Here is a 14845-nt window from a genome sequence, read left to right as displayed (position 1 = left end):
GAAATCTTGCCCCCAGGGGTAGCAATCTTCATAACAATGCTAGATGAACTTTCCTACCATAGAACTATATTTGAAAGTCCATGTCAATCTTTTTACCATAAAGCACTGTAGGAAAAAAATGTACGATGAAACTAATTTTTTTAAGTTGCATTACACAAGTAAAAGTCATCTCAGAGATTATTACCATGATTGGGAACCAAGTTGACAGATTTGGGAGGTCTTCCTATGAAGCTTTATGGAAATATCTAAGTCAAAAAGACTAGTAGGGAGTTAAGCATTATAAGAAAGACTACACGGCTGTCTCTAGGAGGGGGATCTGGAGCAGGGAGGGATGAGGCAAGGAGCAGCGACTTTGCATCATAACCTCATGTGTGCATGTATTACGTTGACGTCACACCGGGCAAATATGGAAGAAAAGTAATACAGTCAGCTGACAACGTCCCCCGCAAAAGCCTGTTAATTATATATACACGATTCCAGCCGGGCGCGGTGGCTCAGACCTGTAATCTCAGCACTTTGGGAGGCCGAGGCGAGCAGATGGCTTGAGTCCACGAATTCGAGATCAGCCTGGGCAGCATGGCAAAACCCCATGTCTGCAAAATACACAAAATTTAGCCGGGTGGGCCGGGTGCGGTGGTTCACGCTTGTAATCCCAGCACTTTGAGAGGACGAGGCGGGCAAATCACATGAGGTCAGGACTTTGAGACCAGCCTGGCCAACACGGTGAAACCCTGTCTCTACTAAAAATACAAAAATTAGCCAGGTGTGGTGGTGCATGCCTGTAATCCCAGCTACATGGGAGGCTGAGGCAGGAGAATTGCTTGAAGCTGGAAGGCTGAGGTTGAAATGAGCCTAGATAGCGCCACTGCACTCCAGCCTGGGCAACAGAGTGAGACTCGGTCCCCCACCCCAAAAAAATTAGCCGGGCATGGTGGCGCGCGCGGGAGCCTGAGGTGGGTGGATCGCCTGAGCCCGGGAGTTTAAGGCTGTGGTGAGCAGTGAACGCTCCACTGCACTCCAGCTCGGGTGACAGAGGGAGACCCTGACTCAAAAAATAAACAAAAAAACCTTCCATTGTTTTGTTCCCTTGCATCAGAATCCACTTGGTGGTGACTGAAAAGTCTTCAAAGAGGTTGACACGTCCGAGAAGAAGTCTGAAGTTTGGAGGACAGCACGGGACCGCGATTCCAAGGCGCCCAGGCTGAGAGCGCAGGTCACCCGCCAACCTCCAACCTGGCGCCCCGCCCAGCGGGTACAAAGCCTCGCGGGAGGTGGGGCCTCGTGACGTCACAGATATGCCCGCCCCCTTTACGTCGTGCTCTGAGGAGGCCAGGAGATTTCTGGCGGCGCCGGCGCCATTTTGCCGGAGCTTGCGACCGAGTGGGAGTGGAGTGGAGCGGCTGTGGTTGCCGACTCTTTCCTCTTCCCCACGGTCCAGTCAGCGGGTTAATTAGGCCATCCCTCGAGCCGAGACTTGTCTCTTACTTAGTTCTGGGGAGCGCCTCGTCGACATGAGTGATGTAGAGGAGAACAACTTCGAGGGCAGAGTGAGTACAAAGCCGCGGGAGCCGTCTAGGCGGCGGCCCAATGCTCGGGGTTTCACGGGAACAAGCGCGGTCGGGCGGGGTTGCGGGTAGTCCCGCGAGGAGCAACCTCTGGAGCCATCGCGATTGCTTCCTCCCATCCCAAGATGGCTTCTGGGTTCCACTCCTTCCCCAAACACCACGGATAACACCCCTCCCCCTTTTTTGGAGGCTGATTGATACCTGGACTTCTGGGTCCTCTTCCCTCCCCGCCCCCGCATTGCTCCCGTCCTCCTCCCCACCCCTGAGGCTTCCTTATGTCTGCTCCGTGGTGTGGGTCCCGGTCGCGGTTGGGCGGGAGGAGGCGGCAGGGAGCTCCCCTCCGTCCGGATAGTGGTAGGTGCTTCCTGCGGTGGCATTTCTGGCGACCCCGAGCATCGTAGAGGGTCTCGGGGTCGAAAGTGCGCGGGGCTGTTTTCCGGGCGGGGAGAAGCTGGCGTGGGACTAGCTGGGGCCTGTGTCTCCTTGGCTCTCTATTGCAGTGAGCGGCCGCGTCTCTGTTGGAACCGGCGGCGTTGCGTCTATAAAGGCGAAAGCCTTGAGGTTGAAGGTGGGACGAGCCTAATGAAGTGGTTAGTCAACGACCGCACCGACCCTTAAGCGTTCTTAAGACGAGAGCTGTGAGGGGAAAACTACGCAAGGAGCCCTTTTCCTTTAATGTCCCTTCGACTTTTGCTTTCACTTCGAAATGAATGTGGAAATGCTTTCACGCCTTATTTTTCTAATTCCTCGATGTTGGGTTTTTTCCTCTTCTTTATATCTGAACTTTTAATGCTTTTCTTCCTCTGACCTTTGATCTAAAAACTGACCACTCCTTTACAGCTTTTTATGGTAAAAAAAAAAAAAAAAAAAAACTGTCTTTAATCTTACATAACTGAACGAATTCATTGGCTCAGTATTAAGATAACTAGTCAGTATGTACTGTTCTGTAACTTAAAAGATGACCTGAAAATTAACAGGCCCTCTCCCATTTCTCTTCTCACCCTATCCCCCACCGAAGAGGGCTCAGAAGAAAGTTTTTATTAATGTATTTGGGGTCGGAGAAATATAAACATCACAAAGAATACGTTATACCCAGCTTAAATGTACTGGAACGTTTTTCAGTGAGTTTCATTTCCAAAGTTTACCTTACATTGGGAATTGTAGAAGTGAGTTCCTGTGAAACTCGGGAAGGAAAACAAAAGCCCCATGCAACACGTTCCGGGCTGTTGTGTTGACGTTTAAATTCTAGTCACCAGGGGAAGCACACAAAAACATTTGAGGTGTGTACTGGAGGGCGAATTTTGTCCTTTTTGGGAGTTCATGATATAAAGATCTAGAACCAAAAAGTCAAATCAGAAGGTCGGTTTAGGCTTTAGTTCTCTTTGGGGAAAGAGATTTAAAGCAATAGACTGTACTAGTTACCCAATAGACTAAAGAAGTTGCCTTTCTTTTGATTGGAATTTTTTGACAAAGTTTGGAGCATGGAAACAAATGAAAATTGAACTTGCTCATTTTTTAGGATGGTATATTGATTGCCCCAACATAACTTTCTAAAATCATGCAATAAGCATATATGATAGTAGTTGTAAAGTGCTGCTTGTTTTGAAAATGTTGAGTAATTGTCGATAGAAAATTTGCTCTCCATTCATACATTCCTTCAATTAACTTTCATTATTAAAAAAAGTGGGGGGGTTGATGTTTGGTTTGGTTTGTGGGGAGTGAAGAGGACTACTAAAGGGACCTTGTTTGCTTTTTTTTTTTTAATTTATCATGAAGTCTAGGAAAGGAGTAAGTTGCCGACAGTTGTCACTTTTCCCTCCTAAGAAAGTAACATGTTAAGATTCCCACCCACCAGCCTGGGCGACAGAGTGAGACTCCCGTCTCCCCCCCACAAAAAAAAAAAAAGATTCCCACCCACTTTTAAACTAAAATACATGTAGGCATTAAAGATTTATTTAATATAGAAATAAAGGGCCTTACGGCCCTTTGTGGTCATAGGAAATACTTTTTTCACAAGTGGTACCCAAATGTATTTTCGTGGAAATCAGCTAGTGCTTGTAGGCTCACCTGTTGTATCTTTTTATGTTTTGTCTTTTAGTTTTTATAGGTTGAGATAATTGTCTTTATTTGTAATTGGTTAAAGAATTAGAACAATGCTAGAAGCTTGTCTGGAGATGTCCTTTTTAAATCGTTTCTGGCTGGGCGCAGTGGCTCGCGCCTATAATCCCAACAATTTGGGAGGCCGAGGCGGGTGGATTACTTGAGGTTAGGAGTTCGAGACCAGCCTGCCCAACGTGGTGAAACCCTGTCTCTACTAAAAATACAAAATTAGCTGGGCTTGGTGGCGTGCGCCTGTAATCCCAGCTACTTGGGAGGCTGAGGCAGGAGAATTACTTGAACCTGGGAGGCGGAATTGCGCCACTGCACTCCAGCCTGGGCAACAGAGCGAGACTTTTATCTCAAAAATAAATAAATACATAGGTCCATTAAAGCAATTTTAAGTGGAGATGTCCTTTGGAGCTGGGAGTGAAGGTAGCACTTAAGCAGTGGCTTTCACGTGTCTTGATAAAAGTAATGAGTTGTTTGCCTCAATACAGCTTCAACCAAAATTGGGATTTTGAGCTCAAAACCTGTTAATGCCCTTCATAGAAATTAAGGGCAATGGAAATCTTTTCTTAACATTTTACACCTCTCCCCCTAAAATTTTAAGAATTGTACTTTATAAAAATGTGCAATTTTCATACAACAGCCCAGTGTTGATAATAGAGGTTAATGATTCCTTATTGTTAGAGACCTATCTTGTAATTAGAGAGTTATTTATGTTTTCTACAGTTGAAGAGGAAAAATACCGTTTATTCTTGCCTCCTTTCAGGATTTGTTTTGGCTTCTTGAGTAGCTGTGATATTTTTGAGAGACTCCTACAGGCCGGGCGGGGTGGCTCATGCCTATAATCTTAGCTACTTAGGAGGCTGAGGTGGGAGAATTGCTTAAACCCGGGAGGCAGAGAGCCGAGATTGCATCACTGCACTCTAGTCTGGGCGACAGAGCCAGACTCTCTCTCAAAAAAAGCAAACATTTATCTGTACCAATTTGGAATTAAAAGTTTTGTGTGTAAAGATTTTTTGTTAAAGAATAGAAGAAATGGGGGGAGGGTCCTTTTCTGAAATCTGAGAATGATAGGGATGATGACTACTTATTCAAAACCCAGCTCTGTGACTGGCTTGTTTAAACAAAACAAGGGGCGGTGGTTCACGCCTGTAATCCCAGCACTTTGGGAGGCTGAGGTGGGTGGATCACAAGGTCAAGAGATGGAGACCATCCTGGCCAATATGGTGAAATCCCATCTCTACTAAAAATACAAAAATTAGCTGGGCGTGGTGGCGTGTGTCTGTAATCCCAGCTACTCGGGAGGCTGAGGCAGGAGAATCACTTGAACCCGGGAGGCAGAGAGCCGAGATTGCATCACTGCACTCTAGTCTGGGCGACAGAGCCAGACTCTCTCTCAAAAAAAGCAAACATTTATCTGTACCAATTTGGAATTAAAAGTTTTGTGTGTAAAGATTTTTTGTTAAAGAATAGAAGAAATGGGGGGAGGGTCCTTTTCTGAAATCTGAGAATGATAGGGATGATGACTACTTATTCAAAACCCAGCTCTGTGACTGGCTTGTTTAAACAAAACAAGGGGCGGTGGTTCACGCCTGTAATCCCAGCACTTTGGGAGGCCGAGACAGGCGGATCACGAGGTCAGGAGATCGAGACCATCCTGGCTAACACGGTGAAACCCCGTCTCTACTAAAAAATACAAAAAACTAGCCGGGCGATGTGGTGGGCGCCTGTAGTCCCAGCTACTCGGGAGGCTGAGGCAGGAGAATGGCTTGAACCAGGGAGGCGGAGCTTGCAGTGAGCTGAGATCCAGCCACTGCACTCCAGCCTGGGCGACAGAGCGAGACTCCGTCTCAAAAAAAAAAAAAAAAAGAAAGAAATTTTAAGATAAATGTGAGAGATGTCAGCATTTTGCTTATTCAGCATCTTTAGCAATTTAATTCCATATATCATCAAATTGACCTTACATAAGGGTAAAGCTTGCTTTCTTATAGTAGGGAGTGTTAACCTAAGAGAGTCTTGGGTTTAATCTGTTTTCCTAAATTTAAATACTATCATCTGATTTTAATGCTTTCAGTTGTTCTCCTCCCCCCTTCCATTTAAGCAAAGAAATATAAACTTAAAAAAAAATTTAAATCTCGAATTTTTATATTTGAGGTTCCTTCACTGAAGGATGCTGATCTGCTCAATATAAGTAGATGGCAAGATTTTGAAAAGGAGCAGCACAAGTAATTATACCCACAGTGCATAACTAATTTTACAGTTCTGTCATAGAGGCTTATACTTTGTACCACTCATTAAGTGGAATATAGAACCTTGAGATCTGAAGGAATGTCCACGGTTTCAAATATTTAGGGATGTGTGGTTTGGAAAACACTTGGTGGGCTTAATTTTTTAAATCCACCAAACTCTAACCTACGATGTAGCATAACAAGTGTGAAATATCATCAATAATCAGTATAATAGTTTCTTAGAACTTGACAGAAAACTTTCTTTGATAGTATCAGTGGGTGCTCATTCATTAGATAACTAAAAGATGTGTATTCACGTGCTAATGAATTAAAACTGATTGCTATTTGTTCATATGTCCTCACAAATTTAGCAAGACAGGCATGGAGGTGAAAAAAGATAGTAACAACCAGATGAGGGAAAGGTTGTATATACTGAAGAAAAGTTGAGAGGAGAATAATAAAGGGAAATATGGTTTCCCTTCCCTCCTTTTAAGTTACTTGTATATATAGTTATATATAATCCTTCCTGTCCCATGACTTTGACCAAAGATGGAATGACTAGGCCTGACTAATATGTAGAAGAAAAGTTGTGATTTTTCCTTGAAACCAGGACCCTATCATCTGACTTACCAAGATTCATAAATACTGTATAACACCAGAAGATGAGAACATAGAGAATGCTGTAACAGGTTCTTGGTAGTTTGGGTTTAGTTGCTATTTATTGGCTTTTAATACGGTTAAACCACATTAGTCCTTATAAACAAACTTGTTTTTTCTACCTTTGAAATTGCCACTTATACATTAGCTTTTTGAACGTTACAGTTGATCATGATATATAAGCTAGGAGACTTATGAACCACATTTAAAATCTGTACAAAATATTGTAAACTTTACAGGTAATTTCACAATTATGGTATGAGTTTAAATTTGATTATATGTGTGGGTCAGTTACTAAATCATTTATAAGACTATTCTGAACTTCACAGAATAAGCAAACGTACAGTATTAGAATATGTTTGAGTCTTTGCAGATAAAGACCACATTGACTTCAGAATGCAGCATATAGGCATGCTGCATTTAAAAGAGGGGAAATTATGTTTAAATTTAACTAATATGAGCAGTCACTATCTTCTTTTTAAGGGATTTGTTCTAATAGCAGTTATGGTTTAAGGAGAGAATGGAAGTGTTGCTTTAACTTCATGGGGTCTGTATAAGTATTCTACCATACCCAAGAGGAAGGAAGCAGAACTGTTCTTTCTATAGGCTGAGGTTGAGTAAATACAGGTTTTTTACAAGCCTTGAAGAAGTTCTTTAGTAAGCAGTAAGATGAATATTGTAAGGTATTTGGATAATTTAGGTACATTTCCCTTTGTTTTGGGTACTTGTGATTTTCCTGAATGCACTAGTGTGTATCTCTGGAAATAGAGCTCCAATGTCATAAAGCAGCAGGAAAACACATTTTGAGTAAGTTTGTTTTACAAGCTTATTATACTCATAGACTTGGACTTGAGTAAATTTGGCACTATTAAATGGCATAGAATTTGCCTGGCCTTAATGTTAGAGTAAGTTACAGTATAGCGTTTAATAGTTTCTTTATTTTAATGGATAGCACATATATATATTGTATTGGAATTTCTTTTTATAGTATGATACAGGCTATATTAAAAGACTGCAATTATTGTTTGCTGTAGGAATTGTTCATGTTCCTCAACAGTATGTACATGTATATAATAACCCTTTTCCTGGTTAAAGAATAGTACGTGGTTATTGTGGTTATTCAGTGTGTAAAATACAACTCTGTTTTAACACAGACAATTCTTGATCAGCTTGTATTGGATACACTATAATACTTTCTTAGTGTTAGTTCCCTCCTTTTAATTTTTGGCCATTTCCTTCAACCAACAGCAGGGGCATCTTGATAATAAAGAATAGTTTAATCAAGCAGGCCAGGTGCGGTGGCTCATGCCTGTAATCCCGGCACTTTGTGAGGCTGAGGCAGGTGGATCACTTGAGATCAGGAGTTCGAGGCCAGCCTGGCCAATGTGGTGAAACCCCGTCTCTACTAAAATAAAATACAAAAGTTAGCCGGGTACGGTGTCGGGTGCCTGTACTCCCAGCTACCCGGGAGGCTGAGGCAGAATTGCTTCAACCCAGGAGGTGGAGGTTGCAATGAGAAGATTGTGCCATTGCACTCCAGCCTGGGTGACACAGAAAGACCAAACAAGCAAATAAACATCAAAACAAAAACCTGTTTAAGCAGATTGTGCTGTTAGAAGAACTTTTCTGCCTGGCTTCTGCTTTATAACGTGTAAGATAGACTGGAGGCCTATTTAAGATTTCTGTTAAAATTCATGATACCAGTTGAGTTATTAATCTGCCCATTTCAACCGGGCAGTGTATTTTTAATGGTTATTGGATGCAGGAGCCAGATTACTGAGGAAATGTAGGATTCCTTGACTGGACAGCTTTAAGAACAAGTAGTCTAGTGAAATAGGGCAGATACCACCCATTCCTAGCAATTTTTTTTTTGTTTGCAATTTCAATTCATTTTCCAAATTATGGATAGTTTTATGAATTTCTTTGAGAAAAAGTTGAAATTGTTTCATAATGAAGACAAGTCAGGGAGAAAAGGATTAGCCTAGCATTTATCCTCTTTATATAAAGGACTTCTTATAGCCTGATTCCTAATGTAGAGTTCCATGAAAGTGACATTTATTTGGTAACAGCTTTTGAGAAATGTTACTTTATTTCTAAATAATTATATACTTGGCAGTTTATTCTTCCAGTTAAGTTTACTAACAGTGTTACTGACTGATTTGTTAATATAAGTGTGTAAGTTGTTTTTGAAAGTTAAAATGAAGCTGGATGTGGTGGCTCACGCCTGTAATCCCAGCACTTTGGGAGGCCAAGACAGGCAGATCAAGGGGTCAGGAGATTGAGACCAGCCTGGCCAACATGGTGAAACCCTGTCTCTATTAAAAACACAAAAATTAGCTGGGTGTGGTGGTGCGCACCTGTAATCCGAGCTACCCAGGAGGCTAAGGCAGGAGAATCGCTTGAACCTGGGAGGCGGAGCTGAGATCACATGCCACTGCACTCCAGCCTGGGCTACAGAGCGAGACTCCATCTCAAAAAAAAAGTTAAAATCATGGTGACAACTTTGTAGCTAGAAAGAAGAGGACTGTTTTAAACTTAGATGTTTCCATGAAGAAATTTATGGAGACTTGAGATTTCCTCTGAGATAAAGAGAGAGAAGGGCAGACAACAAAGGAGGTTAGGTATTTGTGACACCTTTGATAATAAAAAGCAAGGCTTCTTTTAAAATAAATCTAATGTTGACCGGGCATGGTGGCTCACACCTGTAATCCCAGCACTTTGGGTGGCCAAGGCGGGCCGATCACCAGAGGTCAGGAGTTTGAGACCAGCCTGGCCAACATGGGAAAATCCCCTCTCTCCTAAAAATACAAAAATTAACCGGGCAAGGTGGTGCATGCCTGTAATTCCAGCTACTCAGGAGGCTGAGGCAGGAGAATCACTTGAACCCAGGAGGTGGAGGTTGCAGTGAGCTTAGATGGCACCACTACACTCCAGCCTGGGTGACAGAATGAGACTCCTCCATCTCAAAATAAATAAGCTAACGTCTCTTAAAAAGACATTCTGTCATACCGTAATGCTTTGCTGCTACTCCAAAACGGATTTAAAATTTGAATTTTAAGATGTTACTGAATTATCTTGTTTACTTTAATAAAAGGTTTTTATTTCCATCCTAGTAAAATTAAAGGGTTGTAGTGTTTTACAGAGGAAAGCCTCCTGTGTATATATAAGAAGGACAGTAGCAGCTTTCGTAGATGGTAATCCAGCTATTGCTATTCAACAGTAGCATAAATGAATGTTATATCATAAGGTCTATTTTGTAGAAAGGAAAACCAAGAGAGAAGAGGGGAATATGAGATACTCTTATCTGTTTGGTTAATGAACCAGTCTGTGAAACTTAAATTACAGGCAAATTAGCCATGCCTTTTTTTTTATAAGATACTGAATATGCTGTTTTCATAGTTTCAGTGACTGAAAAAGCCCAGATTGCTGTGCCTGCTGCAGACATCTGTTCAGTAGTTTAGAGTATCTGAGATGCAGTGAAAGACTTGTAGGTAGCTAAATGGGAAAGGTTGGTATTGAGCGGAAAGGTTAGCTGTGTATTTCAGTTTTGATAAATAAGTCTTGACATTAAACTTGAAGCAAAGGAAACATTTTCAGAAAGCTGTTTGAGTTGTGTGATAGTCTTAAGGCATAAATAAATTGGTGTGAAATTACTTCTGTAAAATTGAGATAATTATTTACACTGATAATCAAGGCTTAACTGGACAGAAACCAAGCTGTCTATCCTGTTTTGATCATGAGTGCCTCGTATCTGTTATAAAAAAAAAAAAAAGCTTATGATCAGTAAGTTATTTTATTTGGAATGCTTTGATTTACATCCAATTTTTTCAGAAACTCATCACTTTTTGGATATAGGATATAGTCACTGAAGGGAGTGCCGGTATACATAAATGCATAAATTATGTAAAAACTGTACAAAACAGGTGGAATCAAAGATAAAGACCATGATACACATTTTATACCTTCTTGCACATTATGGTATTTCATGGATAATAGAGCATTTTAAAGTGATATAGTTGCAAAAATGTATATATCAGAAATTAATAAGCTAATGGGGAAATTTTAAGACTTTGATGCCTATTAGTTTTTTCAGTATGCTTGTTTGTCTTCAGGACGTATTTTAAGTCAGAATGAACAAAGATAGCGGTCGAAGTTGAAAGAAGTTGTAATTTTATTGATTTTTTTCTTTTGGACTTATTTGAACTTTGACATGTGCTATGGGTGAGTTTAGATAGGTGTGTACAAATATTTCAGCCTGGAATGCTTACTCTAACTTAGTGAAAGCTTGTTTTAAGAATCTTCAGATTATAAAATAGTGAAAATTTAACAGGTGGGCGGAAATTATAGTTGTTAGATTTGTGTTTGAATTATTTATATTAAAATTGCTCACATTTTAGGAACTAGAATGAAACATGGGAGGAGGGTGAAGAGTATGGTTAAAAAACATTTAGAGAAATTTAGTAACTTCTCTGTTAGAAACTAGAGTTTTGAACAATTTTAAAGACTATAAAATTGTTTTTTGTTTTTTGTTTTTTTTTTTTAAATTAGTTACTTGCACTTTACCTGCTGGCTTTTCCATTTGGTAGATAACATTCTGAACTCCAGCAGAGTTTTATAATCCCCACGTGCTTAAATATACTAAATGTTCTTTTTCCATTAAGGTTAATGTTCGTGAAGAAATTGAAGAGTTTTTTCCAAGAATGTGGAAGATAAATCAAGATAAAAGAAGGCTAATGAAAAGTATTAAAGATCAGAAAATTAAAATTGAATGGGGGAAAAAATTGAACAGAAGATTGGTCAGATAGAAGCACTTGAATTTTTTTTAAGGCTATTTTGAATTGTTTGAATTGGGGAAGAATACACGAAGTATGAAAAATGAAAAACTCAATGAAGAATGAAGAGAAGTAGAAAGCAAGAGTGAAGTAGAATTAAAAGAATCTGGAAGAATGAATGGGTCCTAGGTTAAGTAAATGTATGGTTTATGTTCCAGTGTCTGTATGATCAAGTTGTAGATGAATTTGCATGATTACTTAGTTAATAGAGAATTGGTGATCTGGTTCAAGTAGGGAATTATTGAGGACAGTTAGCAGTATTAACAATGGGTTATTATTGAGCTGAAATTTTTTCTGGAGGGTGTTGCCTAACCATTTGTTTTTCAGGAGCAATCAATATAAATAATTACGGTACTTTAAATGTTAGGTGTTAGGCATCTACATGACCAGTGCCATTTGTAATACTGTCTTCTTTGTTAGGAGTCTCGCTCTCAGTCAAAATCTCCAACGGGAACTCCTGCTCGTGTAAAATCGGAGAGCAGGTCAGGATCTCGTAGTCCATCAAGGGTTTCCAAACACTCTGAATCCCATTCTCGATCAAGATCAAAATCCAGGTAAGTGTGTTTAAGATAATACTTAAAATATTCTTCTGGGGTTTTTGAGGACAAAGCGGTTGTTGGCTGCATTTTGTGTGGAAATTTCACAAAAGACTCAAAATGACGAAGTAGTTTTTCTCAGACTGCTCTTTGTAAATGAATACCATATCCCAGACAAAGACTTGGAAGTACGACTTGAGCCCAGGAGTTCCAGGCTGCATTGACTGTACCACTGTACCACAGCCTGGGTGCCAGGGAGACCCTGTCTCTGAAAAATAAGAAATTAATAATAAAATCATCTAGCCCAGTTAATATATTGGATAGTTGCAGCCAATACAAATTATATGTATATAGCCATTGATTTAAGTGTGTTTGGCATTTGATAGTTAGTGTTTGGCTTCTATGCCAACAATATTTGTACAACAAAAAGGTGGTTTTCTACACTGGAGTCTCACATGTAATTTAGTGCAGAGAAAGTTGATGTGTGTATGTTACACTGGTTGGTCAGAACGATTGAGAAGCATTTTTAGGATTTACATTCCAGCTACATTTTTATCTGAAGATTCTGACTCTATGTCCACGGTAGAGCTCTGGTCACATGTAATTGGGCAGAAAAGTCCTCATCTGATTCGGGGTCCCACCACCATGGACAACAGAAACGCTATAGTGAACCGATGCAGAACCGATGCAAAGTTCACTGTCAAATGCCCCAGGTGTACTGAGGTGGGATAAAAAGTTTTAAGACAGGCTGGGTGCAGTGGTGCACATCTGTAATACCAGCACTTTGGGAGGCCGAGGTGAGTGGATCACTTGAGGTCAGGAGTTTGAGACCAGCCTGGGCAACATGGTGAAACCCCGCCTCTACTGAAAATACAAAAATTAGTTGGGCGTAGTGGCGAGCTACCTGGGAGGCTTAGGCAGGAGAATCGCTTGAACCCAGGATGTGGAGGTTGCAGTGAACCGAGAGATAGCGCCACTGCACTCCACCCTGGGTGACGCTTTTTTTTTTTTTTTTTTTTGAGATGGAATTTTGCTCTTGTTTCCCAGGCTGGAGTGCAATGGCGCGATCTCAGCTCACCGCAACCTCCGCCTCCCAGGTTCAAGCAATTCTCCTGCTTCAGCCTCCCTAGTAGCTGGGATTACAGGCACATGCCACTACACCCGGCTAATTTTGTATTTTTAGTAGAGATGGTGGGGGGGGGTCTCGAACTCCTGACCTCAGGTGATCCGCCTGCCTCGGCCTCCCAAAGTGCTGGGATTATAGGCTTGAGTCACTGCACCCGGCCGAGACTCTTTCTTCAAAAGAAAAAAAAAAGATTTTAAAACAGCCTGACCAGTTAGCTTACTTCATTGTCATTTCTTGGGTGGAGGGATAGATTTTACGTCTTTGAACAGTCTACTTGCAAAGGGGCATGAGACAGAAAAATCAGTTAAAAGGTTGTACTTTTCTTGGGGTTAGCAACCATGCTGTGTTCTGTTACAACAAGGGTCTAGCCCGGTGCTCGATTACTTACTACTCAGTTATTAAATTTATTATGTGCAGAATAGCACGGGCTAGAATTTGAGCATAGAAATAGAAAGAAGCATGTTTTTGCCTTAGGGCCTTTGCATTTGTCACCTTCAACCTAGAACATTTTTCTCCTCTCTCATTTCATTTGATTGTCACCTGAGAACATTGAGTTACTCACATATCCATTATTCCCTTACTCTTAATTTTTTAATGTTATTTGTCACTGTCTAATTTAAAAAAAAAGTAGAGACTCTTGAAGGGTTTTGTTTGTTTGTTTTTTGAGATGGAGTCCTGCTGTGTTGCCCAGCTTGCAGTGCAGTGGCACGATCTCGGCTCACTGCAGCCTCCACCTCCCGGGTTCAGGCAGTTCTCCTGCCTCAGCCTCCCGAGTAGCTGGGATCACAGGTGCCTGGCTGATTTTTTGTATTTTTAGTAGAGACAGGGTTTCACCATGTTGGCCAGGCTGGTCTCATACTCTTGACCTCAGGTGATCTGCCCACCTTGGCCTCCCAAAGTGTTGGGATTACAGGCGTGAACCACTGCACCTGGCTGGAAGAGTTTTATTGTCTCACTTTCATTGCTGTTTAAAAGTAATAATTGATGGCCGGGCGCGGTGGCTCAAGCCTGTAATCCCAGCACTTTGGGAGGCCGAGACGGGCGGATCACGAGGTCAGGAGATCGAGACCATCCTGGCTAACACGGTGAAACCCCGTCTCTACTAAAAAATACAAAAAAACTAGCTGGGCGAGGTGGCGGGCGCCTATAGTCCCAGCTACTCGGGAGGCTGAGACAGGAGAATGGCGTGAACCCGAAAGGCGGAGCTTGCAGTGAGCTGAGATCCGGCCACTGCACTCCAGCCTGGGCAACAGAGCGAGACTCCATCTCAAAAAAAAAAAAAAAAGAAAGGACTGCAAGCAACTGGGAATTAGAGGAGATGAACTAGAAAAGCAGCAGTAGACAAGTGAGATGTTATAGAAAGTATCAATAAGTAGAGGCTTAGGCTGAGTGTGGTGCCTTATTCCTATAACCCCAGTACTTTGGGAGCACAAAATAAAAATTAGCCAGGCATGGTGGTGCAGCTCTCCAGGAAGCTGAGGTGGGAGAATTTCTTGAGCCCGGGAAAGAGAGGCTGCAGTGAGCTGAGATCACACCACTACACTCCAGCCTGGGCGACAAAGAACTATATGGAGAAAGTAGCAGAAAATCAAAAAGGATTTTGTTTGTTTGTTTGTTTTTTGAGATGGAGTTTCGCTCTTGTTGCCCAGGCTGGAGTGCAGTAGCGCGATCTTGGCTCACTGCAGCCTCCACCTCCCGGGTTCAAGTGATTCTCCAGCCTCAGCCTCCTGAGTAGCTGGGATGACAGGTGCAGGCCACTACGCCCAGCTAATTTTTGTGTTTTTTTTTTTTTTTG

At 41.7% G+C, this 14845-nt stretch overlaps 1 protein-coding gene across 4 annotated transcripts in view; it reads left to right on the top strand.

Moving 5' to 3' along the window:
- Window positions 1-1297: 1297 nt before the first annotated feature.
- TRA2A (transformer 2 alpha homolog (Drosophila)) overlaps window positions 1298-14845 on the top strand; it is a 30897-nt gene continuing 17349 nt past the window's right edge. The window contains exons 1-4 of one of the 4 annotated variants that reach the window (XM_011944200.1): window positions 1298-1547; window positions 2066-2155; window positions 11218-11517; window positions 11809-11942. Coding sequence is in view for 1 of the 4 variants with exons in the window: in XM_011944197.1 (XP_011799587.1) it covers window positions 1512-1547; window positions 11809-11942 (170 nt within the window). In the remaining 3 variants the exon portion in view is untranslated. The remainder of the gene's footprint in view (window positions 1548-2065; window positions 2156-11217; window positions 11518-11808; window positions 11943-14845) is intronic. The other 3 variants (XM_011944199.1, XM_011944198.1, XM_011944197.1) reach the window with 3 other exon arrangements.

The sequence above is a fragment of the Colobus angolensis genome, unplaced genomic scaffold, assembly GCF_000951035.1.
Source record: "Colobus angolensis palliatus isolate OR3802 unplaced genomic scaffold, Cang.pa_1.0 Scaffold229, whole genome shotgun sequence".
Classification (NCBI taxonomy): Eukaryota; Metazoa; Chordata; class Mammalia; order Primates; family Cercopithecidae; genus Colobus; species Colobus angolensis.
This window is presented reverse-complemented; position numbering and strand designations above follow the sequence as displayed.